Source organism: Hemiscyllium ocellatum, chromosome 23 (genome assembly GCF_020745735.1).
Source record: "Hemiscyllium ocellatum isolate sHemOce1 chromosome 23, sHemOce1.pat.X.cur, whole genome shotgun sequence".
Lineage (NCBI taxonomy): Eukaryota > Metazoa > Chordata > Chondrichthyes > Orectolobiformes > Hemiscylliidae > Hemiscyllium > Hemiscyllium ocellatum.
The window spans coordinates 20,774,164-20,792,087 of NC_083423.1; the positions used below are offsets into that span (position 1 = coordinate 20,774,164).

General features: G+C 38.6%; 1 protein-coding gene across 1 annotated transcript in view; it reads right to left on the reverse strand.

Moving 5' to 3' along the window:
- The window catches only part of shank3a (SH3 and multiple ankyrin repeat domains 3a), a 994,510-nt gene that overhangs the window by 114,904 nt on the left and 861,682 nt on the right, over positions 1–17,924 (reverse strand). The window contains exon 18 of the mRNA XM_060842760.1: positions 4,919–4,999. Coding sequence (XP_060698743.1) covers positions 4,919–4,999 — 81 coding nt within the window. The remainder of the gene's footprint in view (positions 1–4,918; positions 5,000–17,924) is intronic.

The window sequence follows — 17,924 nt, forward strand, 5'->3', positions numbered from 1 at the left end:
TTATATTGGTCATGGGACTGCAAGGTGATGCCTAAAGTGTATCAAAGAATTTCAGCAGTGCATCTAGTAGGAGGTACACAGTGGAGAGCATGGGTGTTTGAGGATATGGTTTCATATCAAATAGGCTGCTTTGTTCTGGATAGTGTCAAGCTACTTGGGATGTTGTTGGCGCTATGCTCATCCAAGCAAATGAGGAGATTTCCATCACACTTCTGACATGTGCTTTGTAGACAGTAAACAGTATTTGGGGAGTCAGTAGTTATCATCTGCAGGATTTCTAGTCTCTGGCCTGCTCTTGTAATCACAATATGTATATGGCTGGTCCAATTCAAGCTTTGGTCAATGGCAACCTCCAGGATTTTGATAGATGTCCTACCTTAGTTCAGGGGCTACTGGCATCGATGGGAGCACAGTTATGAAATTGACTGTGAGCTTGTGGTGCCTATGACTCCATTATCTACTGCCTTTACTAAGTAATGATTGGTCAAGAGCAATTTATTTACTTCCTTTATTATGTATCCATTCCAAACAACCTCCCCTCCTTTCTTCCTCTCCATCATCTTCAGAAAGTGATAATCTCAAAAAGACTGATAGTTTCCAGCACCTCACCCAACTGTCAGAATTAGACACTGAATGTCAGCCTGTTTCAGGCTGGTAAAAATCACAACTGAGTTACTTAAAATTCACAGAATAGTAGTCAATGGTATGGACCCTGAAACATTTCACTTAGGGCTATATGGGAAACTTTTGTTCATTCTCAGTCACTGGAAATACCTGTATTTATTATTCCTTGGAAAGGTGGTGGCGAAACACCTATTTGAATTACTGCAGTCTGTGTGATGAAGACACTCCCAATGTGCTATTTGGTAGGTAATTCAGCATTTTCACCAGAAAACTGATATATTTCTTTGTAAGGATATTGTTTAACTTGGACAGAAACTGGAGGTGGTGGTGTTCCAGATGTATTTGCCACTGTTTTTCCTATGTGAAAGAGATTATGGGTTTGGTAAGTACAGCTAAAGAAATCTTGGTGTCTTGCTGCAGCAGATCTTGCAGTTGATACACATTGCTGCCACTGTGCACTTGGAATAGAGTGAGTTAATTTAAAGTGGCCGATGTGTTGTCAATCAATTGGGCTGGATGGCATCGAACTTCTTGGGTGTTGTTGGTGTTGTACTCAACCTTATAAAGTGGAGTATATTTGATCACAGTCCTGACAGACACTTGGTAGATATAAAAAAAGTCTACTTGAGTCAGGAAGTGAGTTACTCAATCCTTCTGTTGTAACCATTGTACTTATGTGGTTGGTGCTGTTTTATTTCTGATTAATAGTGATGCCATTTTATGTGAAGAGGAGGTAGCTAGACTCTTTTACTGGATACAGGCATTGCTTGGTACTTGAGGGAGGCAAACCTTACATGCAATTTATTGGGTCAAAACTGAGTATTGTTCAAGTTCAGTGTATGAGTGCATGGTTGCTTCATTAATGGATGAATTATAAAGGAAGTGGACATTATGCATTAATACAACAACAACAATATTTATGTATGGCCTATAACATACTAAAACTTCCCAAAATGCTTCATAAGAACATTTTGGAGAGAAGCGCGCAAGGAACCTTGTTCAACAAGAAATATGGATTAGAAGTTTGGCCATGAGATTTGTCAAGGAGTTAGGCTTTAAGAAGCAATTTAAAGAATGAAAGGTTAAAAAGGTAGAGAGGTGAGTGAAGGGTGACACAAGGAATTGACTCAATAATTAGGGCATGAAATTTACTGTAGGGATTGAATACAAGGGCTTCCCATGTTTCCATGAGAATTAACTGCTCTTCCAATACTGAATGTCAGACTCTTTAATAGACTAATGTCAAGATGTTGAATTAGGCAACAAAAACTTTCAGATATGAACAAGGGTTTTCTTATAAAAGTATAATTTAACACAGTAAACAATTTCCACTATTCCCTTTTGGTCCCTTTCCCTGTCAAGAATCCAAATCCTCAATAGGGTGGGAGTGGGGGTGGGGAGAGGGGAAGAACCCAACTCTTTTCTTTCATAAAACTTTCAAGTCACCAGTAAGATTCCACTTCTTAGATATTTTATAATCAACATGTAAGAAATATTATTACATACCTCTGAAGCAAGTGGGACTAAAACCCAGGCCTTCTGATGCAGAGGTAGGGACACTACCACTGCACCACAACAGCCCTGCACACATCTGGAGCTTTTTTATGTTCACAGATATTACACACCTCTGGACTTGATGGGACTTGAACCTAGGCTTCCTGGATCAGAGGTAGGGACAACACCACAACGATGCAAATAGTCCAATCAAACTCTGAAGCTGATTAAAAATTTTTCAAATCAACATGTTCAGAAATATTATTACAGATCTCTGAAGCAGGTGGAGTAAACCGAGGCTTCCTGTTCCAGAGACGGGGACACTATCACTGCACCACAAGCACCCCTAACACTTATGGAGGTTTTGTTGAAACCCACTCGGATTCCTGTCTGTAAATCACTCCCAGATATTTTCTAATCAATCTGTTTGGAGATGTTATTAATCACCTCTGGAGCAGATGGACTTGAACCCAGACCTCCTGGTTCAGAGGTAGGGATACCACCACTGAATCACAAGATCCCTCATATGTCTGGAGTAAATACAAAATCCAGTGCACATCAACTCTGCACCTGTTCTACTTGAGTCTTAACAAGGCTTTGATTTCTAACTCTGGTAGTGGTCTGATTATTGAGCAACAGTGGGGATGTCCAGTGAAGTAAAATGAGATAGTGTCAACGTGGACATATTGCTGTATTTTTGAAACTGTCGCAGCAGCACAGCACGTAACTAAGAAATAGGAGGGTGTCATGGGTAGATTATTGGGAGACACCAGAGGTAACGAAAAGGAGCCACTAACTAAAAATCACTTTGTTTTTCTATTTTTTTCATACCAAAGTGGATAACTTTACAATTCTTCACATTTGTATTCCATTTGTCACACATTTTCTTAATCACTTAGTCTGTCTAGGTCCTTGTGTAGCCTCCATGGATTTTTGTTACGATTTACAGTCATATTTAATTTTATATAATCACCAAATTTGGATAAAGTAAACTCAGTTCCCTCATCTAAGTCATTAATATGAATTTCAAAAAGCTGAGGTCCCAACAGTGATCCCTGTGGCACCTCATTAGTAACAAAACCTCAATGGTTAATCACATGTTTATTCCTACTCTTCATTTTCAGTTGTTCACCATTTCTCGATCCATGCTAGTTTCTTATCCATAATTCCATCAATCCAAATTCTGTGAAAAAAGCATGTTTGGCATCTTACTCAATGCTTTTTAAAATGTAATTACACTCCACTCTTTATCCAAGTCATTAGTTATAACCTCACAGAACCCAACAGATCAGCCAAATATAATTTCCCATTTATACATCTGTACTGATTTTCTCAACCATGATATGATTTTTCTAAGTGTCCTATCAAATAGAAGCATAGAATCCCTACAATGCAGACAGAGGTTACTTTAGCCCATCAAGTCTGCACCAACTTCCAAAGAGGATCCCTCCCTATAAAATATAAAATATATAAAATATAAAAGATATGAGAGGGACCTAAGGGGCAACTTTTTCACGCAGAGGGTGGTACATGTATGGAGTGAGTTGCCAGAGGAAGTGTGGAGGCTGGTACAATTGCAACATTTAAAAAGCATTTGGATGGGTATATGAATAGGAAGGGTTTGGAGGGATAAGGACCGGGTGCTGACAGGTGGGACTAGATTGGGTTGGGATATCTGGTCAGCATGGACGGGTTGGACCGAAGGGTCTATTTCCATGCTTTACATCTCTATGACTCTATCACCATAACTCCACACTTACTGTGGCTAATCCACCTAGCCTACACTTTCCTAGACCTACAGGCAATGTTTACCATATCTAACTCACCTAACTGGCACATCTTTGGACTATGGGAGGAAATCAGAGCACCCATTCAGATACAAGGAGAATGGGCAAACTCCACACAGCCAGTCACACAAGGCTGGAATTGAACCCAGGCCTCTGGCACTGTGAAGCACAAGTGCTACTACTGTACCACCCACGACATATCTAATAAATGATTCCGGTGTTTTCAATGTTGCTGATTAGAGGGAGGAGATTTAATGGAATTGTTTGCAGTAACGGAGAGATGGTGTTTGATGACACTTTTAGACTGCTAGTCAGAGTGGCATTGGTGGAAGAGTTAGGAACCAGAGGGTTTGACAAGAGCATTAGCATACTAAAGTGATGAATATTCATGACTTCTCAAGCCTTTCCTTTTCTGCAGCTCAACATAGGCTGTCCTGTATAAGAACTAACTCCAAAACTCATCAGCTATATGGTATTGCAAGGAGTAAATTGTTCCCATTTATTCTGTGTGAATAAGTACAGAAAATGATACCTTGACATTGGGAGTTGAACTAAAAGCAGGAGTAATCATTTATTGCTCAACCAAGGGATGCTTTCTGGGCCTCCACTAGATTCCATGTTCATTCAGGCTGAATGCTCATCTTTTTAGTCTGATAAGTTACCAGTATACTCTCTGCAATTCATGCTAATGCTATAACCACAAGGTTTATCAAGAAGATCCACAACTATCTCCACAGGGCAACCATGGCCTTGCACTGAATGTTGGCTTTGCCAGTGGATGTCCAAATCCTGATTTCAAATACATGCACAGGACATGATAATTAAATATTGATAAGCCACACTGTACCATACGAGAGCGAATCATTCCCGTTTACCTTATCGGTGCATGACACATGCATAGGAGGCAAAACACTGATACACATACAGACTGTAAAGTAACATGCACTGAACCACCAGTTGATTGATATAGAAATCACAAAGCACCTTGTATTAATGAAGGAGAGTTCTCTTACCTAGCTCCTCGAGTTCAGCAGTCATGGATTTGGAACGGAGAGTCAGTGTGGTACTTGGTGCTCTCTTCGGGGGTGGCGGGGCTGAAATAAAAAGAGATGAGAGGTTTGACTTTCTGCCCAGGACCTTTCTTGCAGTCCCGATGTTCAGGTGCCATTTTTTCTCCACTGCCTGAATCTCGTCGTAATCGTGACAGGAGTCACCACACTGCTGGAGAATCTTGTTCAGACTGCGCGTGGAAGCAAATTTCTTCATATTATCCCTCGTGTAGGAAGCTCGGGCCTAAGGGGTTCAGGGATGTGAAGCGCCCCACAGAAATGCTCCAGAGTGCTGCTTTCTAAAGAGTACCAATGCATTCCCAGTGTCAGGCTGGGGTCTCAGCTTAAACAGCAGGCAAATTACTTTTAAGCCTCACACACAGAGGGATTTTTTTTTACCCCTGTTGTTGATGCTGCCCCCCTTCCCCTTAAAACATCCAAGTGGGGAACGCAAAGGAATTCAGTCCGCTGTCACAGTTTCAGGTGAGCCGAGATTTTTCCAGGCTCTGGCTTGCATTCGAACAATACAGCATTCAAATGTTCAACAGGGAATACCATGGAAACAAGGCCAGTAGGCAACCCCTTCCTCCTCCTCCTCCTCCTCCTCCCACTTTCCCTCGTTGTAGAGTCGTGCTTCAGACACCTTGCCAGAAGTACCAAGTGTGAATGTAAGTTCTCTGTTCAGGATAAGGCTGCATCCCTTTGTAAATAAGTCTTTTTTTGAGATATATTTTTTTTAAAAAAAGGAAATTGGCTATGAATAAAGCAGCAAAAGATTAAAACTGCAGGAGTGTGAGATGTGGATCTGGCCTGCGATAGGACTCAGATCATCCCTGAAAACTGGATTTGAGAGCGACGGCATCAGCAGGCAAGGAGAGAGAGAAAATAATCCATCTCTTTATTTTAAATGGTGTATTAACTGCTTCTTTTCAAACTGTCACCCAATCTAAACCGTCTCTTCACCACGGCTTGTCAACATTTCTTCTGCGAGGTGAGTAGGCAGGCTAATAGAGCTTTAAAGATGGCACACAGTTGGTTTAACACTGCCAAACGCATGGGGTAGCGTATAGCATCAAATGCCTTCCAACCGATCGTGTTCTCTCTCTCTCACTGACTGCTCCTTTCCATCTCACGCTCCTGTGTTCCTCCTCTTTTAATCCCTTTCCTTTTTCCTCTTTTATACCCCTTGCCTCCCCCCACCCTTCAGTCTCTGTGACATCATTTCATCCCCGTTCGTTTAAGAGAAACTTTATTGCTTTGAAACTGGAGATTAGGCAGAAAGTTCAACCATGTTAAACATTAATCCAGCTCTCAGTGAGTAACCAAGTAAACACCTCATTATTATTGAGTTAGACATTCAGAACCAAGGTCAGAAGTAAATAAGGAGTCATAAGTCTAATTCATTTATACACATGCGCACGTTCATACACATATAAAGACATATTTACAGAAATATATAAACAGATGTAGATATACAAATACACATGTATAAAATGAAGTATTCTGAAATCAATTCAAGTATCCACCTTTCTACAGACTCCGTGAGATTACAGCTGAGTGGTTTTGCTATTAACATCTATCAGTTTGGTTCAACTGGCAGCATTTCCCCTCTGAGTCAGAAAGTTGGGGTTTCAAACTCCCCTCCTTCACCTGCACCAGTGCAGGAATGAGAAAGTGCTGCATTATGGAAAATGTTATCCATCAGATGAGACAATAAATCTGAGGTTTGCTGGATGAGATAGTGTACAGGATTATTTTGTTGTAACTCACCTGGTAGTATTTGAGGCTGCATTGTCCAGGAATCTTTACACTGTATTTTACCCATGTTGTGCTTGTCCTGGGAGTGTCTGATGGTAGTGTAGTGAATTTTACAAGATATTCAACCCATGCTGTCCTGAGTATCAATAAGGGACTACAGACTTTACCCCATTTGTAAATAACAGTATCACCATTCACACATTTGGCCATCATCAGTCTCCTCTATTCACTGTAAAGCTCTATCATTGTAATGGAACTGTTCACTTCCCCCACTGTATAGAGCTCATGTGACAAAGGCAGTCACTGTTAGCAGAATCCTATATTGTTTGATATTAATTAATTGTGATCACCAAAATTTATGGGATGTGAGGAAATATTATTTTCTTTATTTGGCAAGTCAATGATGAGAGGTCATCATTAAAAGTTACTGTGGAGAGGCAGGAGAGAGCTCAGGAGAAATCACCATTCAGATTGAATCTGTTTCCAGGATTTGGCAGAAAATGTATTGGAAGTTTTTTTTTGGCAGAACGTATCATGTACAGCACCCTTTACTGCCATAAGTTTTTGCTATACAGAATAAGACCACTTGGCCCTTATATATGTGCTGTCTCAGGGTTAAAGCAATCCAAAATTAAAACTCCTGCCTCTCAAACTCTGTGTCTGCTGATCTAGTATATATTTATCCAGTATTTCTCGAAAAGAAACTACAAATTAAGCCTCAACCACATTCCATGGAAAAGCCCTCCATACTCACTGTCTATCAAGAAAGGACTTGGATTTATAACCAGTTAGCCATTCCATCCAAGTACTGATGGAATGCAACCGATATTTTTCACAGCAAGCTACAATAAACAGCCATGAGATAAGTTACATAGTCTTACTTTGTTATGTTAGTTAGGCAGATAAATATAGGTCAGAACACCAGGGTAAGTTCCCTCCCCTTTAAATAGTGTCATGGGATCTTTTATGTCAACTTGAAGGAGCAAATGGAGCCCCGGTTTAATGTCTCATTTCAAACTCCGATACTTCTGATAGCGCAGCATTTCCTCAGTACTGTTCTGGATTATGTTCTCAAATCTTTGAAGCAGAGTCATAGAGATGTACAGCATGGGAACAGACCCTTCAGTCCAACTTGTCTATGCTGACTAGATATTCTACATTAATATAGTCCCATTTGCCAGCATTTGTCCCATCTTCCTTCCTTTCCTATCCATGTACCTATCCAGATGCCTTTTAAATTTATCAGCCTCCACCACCAAATAAGATTCTGTTTTTGTAACATGAGAACCGTTAGAAATTCAATCTGATGTTACTCAATGGTTGATTCGTAATCAATCTTTACAGAAGTGAGTGGTTAGAGTGTGGATCGCATTACTCTATGGAATAGCTGAGACAAATGCCTATGATGGATAAGTAATAGAAGGATAAATTTAATGAAAGTACAAAGAAAATATTACATAAAACAATACTATCATCCAAACCAATCCATGCCAGTGTTTATGTTCCACTTGCAATCATTTTCATTTGTCTCGATTAGCAAAACTCTCTGCTCCACCTCTCTCATTTGGTTATCTAACATCCTCTTAATTGCATCTATATTATTTGTTTCAATTGCTCCCTCTTGCAGAAAATTCCACTTTCTCACCACTCTCTGGTTGAAGAGATTTCTTCTGAATTCCCCAATTAATTTCTTGAGCTTTTATTTATTCAAGGAATGTTGGCAATACTGGAAAATAGATCAATATTATCCGTTGCTAATTGCCCTTGAGAAGACGGTGATGACCACTTGCTTGCATCACTGTAATGCATATGATGTAGATACACCCACATTGACCTTCTAAAGTGTCTGTCTGTGAAATATCATTTGTGGTCATGAATACGCTGACCCTCATGCCCTCCAAGTAATACATATTTTCTTGTTTACCGGCATGCAATTTAATTGTTGGGCTGCACAATGTATAAATATGATAAAGAATCTGTCCATTTTCCTTCCGACCTATCTGCTCCACACTCTGCACTGACCTATCACCATATTATTTATTCAAAAGAGACTGAATTAAGCAGTTTGGGCATATGTATTTACATAAGCACAGATAGGCAAAGGTGTTCATGCAACCAGGTTGCTAACTAGTTATAGACCTGCAGTTCTCCTTTGAACTATAAGGGGAGATTTAATGATTCAACTCTCCCTATTTCAATGGGCAGAAATTACATTCTGATGTGCACTAAAACAATAAAATATCCTTTAAATCCACAGTATGAAGGTATATTCATAAGTTACCAAGAAATCTACTCTATTGATGTGGATTGAAGAAGAAAAGACAGACTTAAGTTGGTATAATGTCTTTTAGGACATCCTAAAGTGGTTTACAGTCAATTTACTGTTGTAATAATGTAGAAAATGCAGCAGTCAATTCACAAACAACAATTTCACACAAACAGTGATGACATAGTGACTAGATCGTCTATTTAAGGAGTTGTTTGAAAGTTAAGTGCTGATGAAGACATAAAATTATATAGAAATGGTAGCACTGAAATGAGCCTAACTGGTCTCTATTGATCCACATAAACCTGCCTCTTTCAATTTTATCCAATTTTCCTGAACAAACTTCTATTCTTTTCTCACTCATGGATTTACCTCATGTAACTCCATACACACAATCACCCGAGGCTGGAATTGAATCCGGGTCCCTGGCGTTGTGAGGCAGCAGTACTAACCATTGAGCGATAGTGAGCTACCCCTATAGATAGCGTGAACCGAATGATAACAGAACAAAATGACTGCAGTGTTTGAGCAGGTAAACTATGCTTCATATAATGTATTACAGTGTGTCTATTTATGGGTACAAATTCGACAAAGAGAAGATTGGGCTCAGCTAATGCTCAACATTCACTGTGGAGGTTCACATGAAGAATGAAGAATATGGACACAGAGACAAGAGAAGTCATCTGGTGTCAGAATTGATGTTGGCCTTACTCTGCTTCCTCTCCTCTCACACAGGTCTCTCTTGTTACTACTATTGGTCCAAAGAAAAACTGATCGGTTTTTGGGAAAGAAGCAGATCCAAATATGGATCCTGCCGTTTTTAAAAGGATTTATTAACCTGAGAGATAAGGTGAATTGGCTTTTTTAAAAGAATATTGTGATTTATTTTAGTCAGAATGTTGTTGAATATTTTAAAATGAGGTAGATTGACTCAGTTGCATTGTTGTAATTTGTCAAAATGTGAACAGTTACGCATTTACAATTTTCTACATTATCTATGTAACATATGTCACAGAGAGTCAGGTTCTTGTTGAAACAGATGTCTTGAAGTTTATTAACAACGCTAACTGTTACACTGCTACAATTACACAGACTTACACATATAATCTGTGTTCTGTGCTTGCTAATGCTAATGCTACTGCATATTACATACACGTCACAACTAATTGAAGACATCATACTAACTCCATTATAAAGAGAATTGATTGAAGGCAAGATGAGTATCTTTATAATGGAATGTCACATCTCATGATGTCCCGGAACTGTCTTAAAGGTTCAGGCCTGTACAGTCTGGAATCTTTGCTATAATACAATATCCCTGCTTTTTTTTAAAAATAATGGGATCTTCTTTTCTGATAACATACAAAAATGCATATAGATATATTGGCATGGACTTTCAGATAGCCATAAAGTTGTTTTCTCATACTTGCACATAGGGATCCTGAGTAGCACACTCTGAGGGCATTGCCTGGGAAATGCCAGGAACCCACCAGAAGTATCTATTTAAATCAGGGAGTATGAAAGTTCCACTGCAGTAAAGCAAATAGTTACTTTGGAAAAATTAGGTTATTAGCAACCTGATCTAACTCCTGGTTAATTGTTAAGCTGATTATCTCCCCCCACCACCACCTCCTCAACTTACCATTCCCCTGACCCCTGACTCCCTCCCATACCCATACTCATCATAGTTCCTGGGATTCAACACCAACTCTTCCCAGTGGAGCTATCAACTTCCAGGACCCAATAATCCTTCTTCTGCCAGACCTGCCACCAACCCCAAACACTAGTGCTACACCCAACATGCCCCACTACCATTATAGAACTTGGCAACCTGCCCAATTGGACCTGACACACAGCCCTAAACTGGACTTGATATCTCCCACTCACTTAACCTACCTTGAACACTCCATCACTCCCACCTTAGGCATCCTATCCCCTACTCACCTGCTAACCCACCTACATGGCAACTTGATATCTATCTTCACCCTTATCTTACATGTGTACTGTTTCACAGTGGCTGTCTGTGATTTGGACATTAAAGTCACAGAATGAGGCAACTGACTGCTGTGAAAAGAGGGCATGGCTTGCTTTCTCCTGGATATCCAGCACTACAAGGCACCTGTCACATTTAAAGTTCACTCTGTTTCTAATTGGAATCTCCTTTCTGAAATCTGGCGTTCTTTCTCAATGCAAAAAGAAAAAAAAGAGTGGCAATCAAAAAATAGGGCCAAACTGGCTGTGTGCATTCAGATGATGCCTTGATGAATATAAAACATGACTAAATCTAGTCCAAATATAGCAATCATGACATTATATCTACACTCTGTGAGTGTGTAATCAATCACTGTGGATGGATGTGTATCATTTGAGGTGGATGCGTGGTTTTTGTCTGGCATGAAGCTTTCAGTATCTCAGTTCTCATCCTGTGTGACGGATGGTTGATAATATGAAGTGTGGATATGTTGTTAATTTCTTCACAGGACTTTATTGCTGCTCATTACAGTTTTGAATGAACTAAACAGGACACAGTAACATCATTTCTTTTTATGAATCCACAGTTCCTCTAAATACTTCAAACTGGTATGCTTTGTCATTATTCATGGTTCAAGTTGGAATTACTATCTATGTGCTCATTGCACCACACTCTTGTACCATATTCTCTGTTCTTCTCTACAATACATTATGCTCATGTGGTTGGGTGGGGAGAGTGTGGGAGGGGAGAACTGTGTGGATCTGTCTTCCAAAAGCGATAAGTTCTGATGAGAGTAAATACTTGCCTAGTAATAATAGGGAACCAGGAAATAGCAGAGGCATTGAATAAATAATATACATATCTTCACAGTGGAAGACACAAATAGCATTCCAAAAATACTAAATAATCAAGAGGCAAAAGGAGGAGAGGAAATAAATACAATAACTAACACAATTTTATAGCTAAGTTTGCAGATGACACAAATATAGGTGGGGAGGCAAGTGATGAAGATGACACAAAGAGTCTGTAGAGGGAATATAGACGGGTTAAGCAAGTGGGCAAAAAAAACTTGGCATATGGAATATAATGTGGAAAATGTGAGGTTAGGCAGTTTGATAGGCAAAATAGAGATGAATATTAATTTAATCACAAAAAACAGCAGAAAGCTACAATACCGAAGTCCTCATGCATAAATTACAAAAAGCTAGCACACAAGTTCAGTGTGTTAAAGGGAAGACGGTGGAATGTTGGTCTTTATTTCAAAGGGAATGAGCATTAAAAATAAGGGGATCTTGATTAATTATACGAGGCATCAGCCAAACCACAGGTGGAATACTGTGAGCAGTTTTGGCCCCCTTTTCTATGGACAAATATTATTGGCATTGGTGGCAGTCCAAAGAAGGTTCACTAGGATGATGCCTGAAAATGTGTTGCTGGAAAAGCGCAGCAGGTCAGGCAGCATCCAAGGAAAAGGAGATTCGACGTTTCAGATTAAGCCCTTCTTCAGGAATGAGGAAAGTGATCCCAAGTATGAAGAGACTGACTTATGAGGAGAAGTTGAATAGTTTGGGCCTGTATGCATTAACATTTAGAAGAATGAAAGACAACCTTACTGAAACATACAGGATTCTTCAGGAATTTGGCAGGTAGATGCATCAAGTTTTTTCCCCCCAGTAGGAGAGTCTAGAATCAGAGGGCACAATCTCAGAATAAAGGTTGTCCATTTAAGATTGAGACAAGAAAGAACTTTTCCTCACAGAGGCTAGTAAACCTATGGAATTCTGTGTCACAGAAGGTTATTGAGGTTAGGTCATTATGTATATTCCAGGCTGAGAGAGACAGATTTTTAATCAGCAAGGAAATCAAGGGTTATGGGGAAAAAAACATGAAAGTGAGTTGAGGATTGCCAGATCAGCCATGATCTCATTGAATAGCAGAGTGGAATTGATGGGCTTGATGGCCGACATCTGCTCTTATGGTCTTATAAAAGCGTAGATTCAACATACAAAATATCATGTCAAGTTGCTCTACATTTAATGATCATTAATTTTACAGTTCTGAGAGGCTTTTGACTGAGCGCAGTGAAGAAATGAGATAATATTTTGAACTCGCCACTTCCTGTTCATGTCATGAAGGCTGAACTGGTGGATTGTGGACCTTTATTGAACGAAGTTTTTTGAGGTGCACTAACATACTGAACAGATAGTTAATCTGCCAACAATCATTGCACTCGTGGTATCTTTTATTTATTGCTCAATAATGAACTTGATGAAATAGCCAACCAACAGAATGTAATTGTATTTTTGGACATGGAAAATATCAAATACAATCATGCACCATAACACAAAATGAATTTCATGTGGAAGGAAGGATGTTTTCAATTTTTGAGGTTGATGGACTTGATAAATTCACAGTACTTGATCAACTAATTGATGTCCTGGGCCAATTTATAGATTCATGTGCCAATCTCTTGATTTATTTTCTGCCCTCAGAGGACCAATCTGTATGAGGTCTAGCCTGTATAGCTTAAGAGCCAATGGAATTATGACTTGTTTGCCTTTGAAGATTATGTTTTTAGAGAGTCCCAGTTCATTTCTGATTAACCAGAATTAATGTACTAGATAAGGAATTTGTTGGAATTGTTCACAAGGATGATCCCAAGTATGAAGAGACTGACTTAGGAGGAGAAGTTGAATAGGTTGGGTCTACATGCATTAGCATTTAGAAGATTGTAATTGTATTTTTGACTGAACGTAGTGAAGAAGTGAGATAATATTTTGAATGTGCCACTTCCTGTTCATGTCTTGAAGGCTGACCTGGTGGACTGCGGCCCCTTATTGGACTCAGTTTTTTGAGGTGCATCAAACATACTGAACAGATCAGTCAATCTGCCAACAATCATTGCACTAGTGGTATGACATAGCTCACTGAATCTGTTTTACTTGGCAGTGTTCAAAATCTATCAGATTAAAGTTGTAGTCTGGAATCTTTGGTGAAGCAACTTATGTATTTGTTATCCAGTGGATTGCATGAATAGGTAGGCCCGTGCATGTTGGTAGATTAATGGTGAATCTTTTTCAGTGATGTAAAAGATTTAAGTGTCCATCCCAAGAACCTGATTTACAACTTTTAAGACAGATAATAACAATACAAAGGATGTTTGACCCATTGTAAGGAGTTAGATTAGAATTCTGCTTTGCCAGTTTCCTGAGTACATTTCATATAATTTGCAGAAAGGGATGTTATTTGCATTTGTACCAGTGTCAATTTTGACATATAGTTAATTTGTCCATTCCTTTTTGGGTATATCACTTAGTTGAATATAAAGCCTTCAGCTTTTTTAATAGCATCCTTGTGATGTGTCAAATTTACTACATGCACTGATTTACTGGAGTCAGTAAGCTGTAATGTTGCATTTACCTCTCAGAATTTGTTGACATGCTTACATGCCATAGATGGAACTTGGAAGTAGTATGGCATTGTCCATTGATTTGCTCTTGTTCTCATTCTCTGAGCAATTGTATTTCCTACACATTTTAGTCCAATGTTCTCTTCTAGAATATTATGAGATGCTGAACACTATCCTAATGGGTGACGCAACTCATATATCATATAAGATTTGGATGTTCCACTGAACCTGTTGATGGCTGCAATAATTCCAGACTCAAACATTCAATCTAAATGGATGATCCTTTGGAGATGATTCTTGGGAACTGAGATCAGGAGAAATTTCTTCAGCCAAAGGGTGGTGAATCTGTGCAACTCATTGCTACAGAATGCTGTGGAGGCCAAGACATTGATTGTATTTAAGATAAAGATAGAGAGTTCTTGATTAGTAAGGGTGTCTAAAGTTACAGGGAGCAGATAGGAGAATGGGATTCAGAAATATTTCAGCCATAATTGAATGGCCGAACAGACCTGATCGGCTAAATGGTCTAATTCTGGTACTATATCCTATTATCTTATTTCCAGATGCTGCTGCCTGCTCTAATTGCTTCAAACCTCAAACTAGCAGCCTGTTAATCATATATTTTTTACATATGTCCAGAAGTGCTTTTCTGAAGGACTGATGAATCTAAAAGCAATGGCCAGTGTCATTGGCCTTTCAGTTAAATTAGCTTTGGTGAACTCACGTACTATGTCAGTCAGTTGTGTCACTTGGCTGTTGTCAGTATAATATGCAAGTAACTCAATCTTTAGATTGATCTTCTAAATTCTGAAAGGTTTTGTCAGGATTTTTTGGTCATCTTCAAAAATACTGGAGGGTTTTATTCCTCTTAACTGTTCATTACCCAAAAATGAAAAGCTTGACTGTCCGTTATTCATTGTCAGTGATCTGATGATCCATAAGATTGACTCTTTCTTTAAATGACTGAACAGAATGTTGAGGGTATGCTAATCAATACTTAGGTGTTTCCTTGCCATCTTTGTAGCTTTATTCTCTCTAAATGAGAGTACAAAGATCTGTATTGTATTCTACTGTCATTTTTCTGTTTTCTCTTGCCTTCGCTTTTTCAGTTATTATTGTTGTTGTTGCTCCTTTAAAAGTTGCAGGCTAAGTCTCTAAGTGCTGTTTGCACCTAAAAGGAGTGAGGTGTGATGTCATGTGTACTTTTCCCATTTGGCTTTGTGCCTTTCCTGAGAGGTAATATGGCAGAATGAATCAACGGTTGTGAACAGTTAACTCCTTTTAATGTAGGAAACGACTTTTTCTTCAGTTTCGTTTCCCTGTTTTGTTCCAGGAGCATCTTGAGAGACAGCGAAAAAGAGCGAGAGAGAGAGAGAGAGATAACTCACTGTATTTCAGTGCAAGTTGTAGCATTGGTTGTAGTTGTAACTTCAACTCTGAACTCAAACAGATTGATGGATGACTGTTAGGAAAATGCCTTTTTATGACTGCCATGCTGCTGTCACCTTTTTTAGCCTTTCATGTCCACCTATGACAATTTCCTTTAACTAGCTGTCACAATTACATTTTAGTGCAGACTTACTGTCATCATCATGCATTTTATGATCTTGTATATGTTAGTTCATGTTGCATATGTCACAAAGAGTTAAGTTGTTGTTGAGACTGATGTCTTAATACCTATTTAACAGCACTAATGGTTTACACAGCTACAATATTACGAACTTGCATACATTGTCTAAGTCCTGTGCTTGATTGATATTACTACATACACATTGCTAACTAACTGAAGACATTACACTAATTCCATTTCACAAAGAGAGTGAGACAGGTACCTTTAGACAGGAACATTACGTATTATTTTGTCATGTAACCGTCTTAAAGATACAGGCCTGATGGTGTGGAATCGATGCCATAATTCAACAGAGTTTTCAGAGCATGTTGATGGATATGGTTTGACATTGAAGCGTCCACAATGAGATGGAAGCTTCTAATGAAAAGATTTATTTATTTCAGTTTTATATTTACAATTTGTCAACTAAAGATAAGCCTAACAAAGAGCTGTGCCATTGTAATAACACTGAATTAACAGAGTATGGCAGGGGTTCTCACTCTACTAACTACCCTCTGTTTTGATTTATTTGTTTAAATCTGTTATCAAAAACTACCATTAGTTACTGGATGTTTGTAATGAGGGGCTTTTTACTCAATACTGTAGTACAGGTAGTTCTTCTGTAACGCGATTGTTGCGTTCCTATGTGACCCTGCATTATAGAAAAATCGCACTTTAGAAACAGCACTTAAAGTGTTGACAATGTACTTGCATTATAGCCTTCACACGTTTTAAAAGTTCATGCTTTAGAAACAGGGTCCCCAATTCATCAATTGTGTTACAGCAGACTTGCATTCACAAAACTTGCATTATAGCAGAATGACCTAAGCTGGCCATTTTATACACAAGTATTTTAGAAATTTTATAAAGGTGTAACTCATTTACTAAAAACAAAATTTAAAGAGCAAAGACTTAATATATTGTCACTGAGTTATACTATGAAATTTAACAAATAGGATAATTTAGGATATCTGATTGGCATGGACGAGTTGGACTGAAGGACTGTTTCCGTGCTGGATGGTTCTATGACTCCAGGATTTAATTAATCATTTTTAAATTGATAATGTAATAAAATTGACCTGTTTTGTGATGTAGATTCCTATATTTCACATTTAAAGTAGGAACTTCATATATGCATGTCCCATAATTTCATAATTCTGTTGGTAAAGACCCTGTAGCACCACTGTTAGTGGCAGATTCTAATTATAGTGCATTACATTTACATAGAAAATTTCAATTAACAATGGGTAAAGGAACAATGTAAAAAAATACTGTATTACTTTGAAAGTTGGAACTGAATTGCCTTTGCATGGCCCGGTCTAATTGTGTCCTACTCTTGACCTTGGTTCCCCCTAAGGACTACACCTGGCTTTGACATCCTCTTTCAATTGTCACTTGATTAGAATTTATTAATGATTGTTTAGATGTTGGTTTGGCTCAGTTGGCAGCATTCTCAGCACAGGAGACACTTGTTTATACATAGAAATTATATAAGACTCCAGTTTATAAACGGATAATGCAGGTTTTTTAACACATGCACACACACACACACACACATCTCCCCATGATATAGAAAAACCAAATCACATCTCTGCTGGACAATAATGATCTCCCCAAGAATACTGGAGTTTTCTTGGAGGGTTAGCCAATATGCAAAAATAAATTAAGCTGTTAGTTAATTAGTTATGGAATCTTAAACAGTTATAGGAACAAAAACATCAGGAGTAAGGCATTCTGCCTCTAAAACTGGTTCTGACATTATTCTAGTTCATAACTAACAAAGATTCATTAGGTTGAACCCAGGGTAAGACGGTTGTCTTGTGAGGTGATATTTTGTAGAATGTGCCTATATTCTTTGAAGTTCAGCAAAATTAGAGTTGATTGCATTAAAATATGCAAATTTCTTAAAGGGCTTGATAGGATAGATGCTAAGACACTGTTTCACCAGGCTGGAAT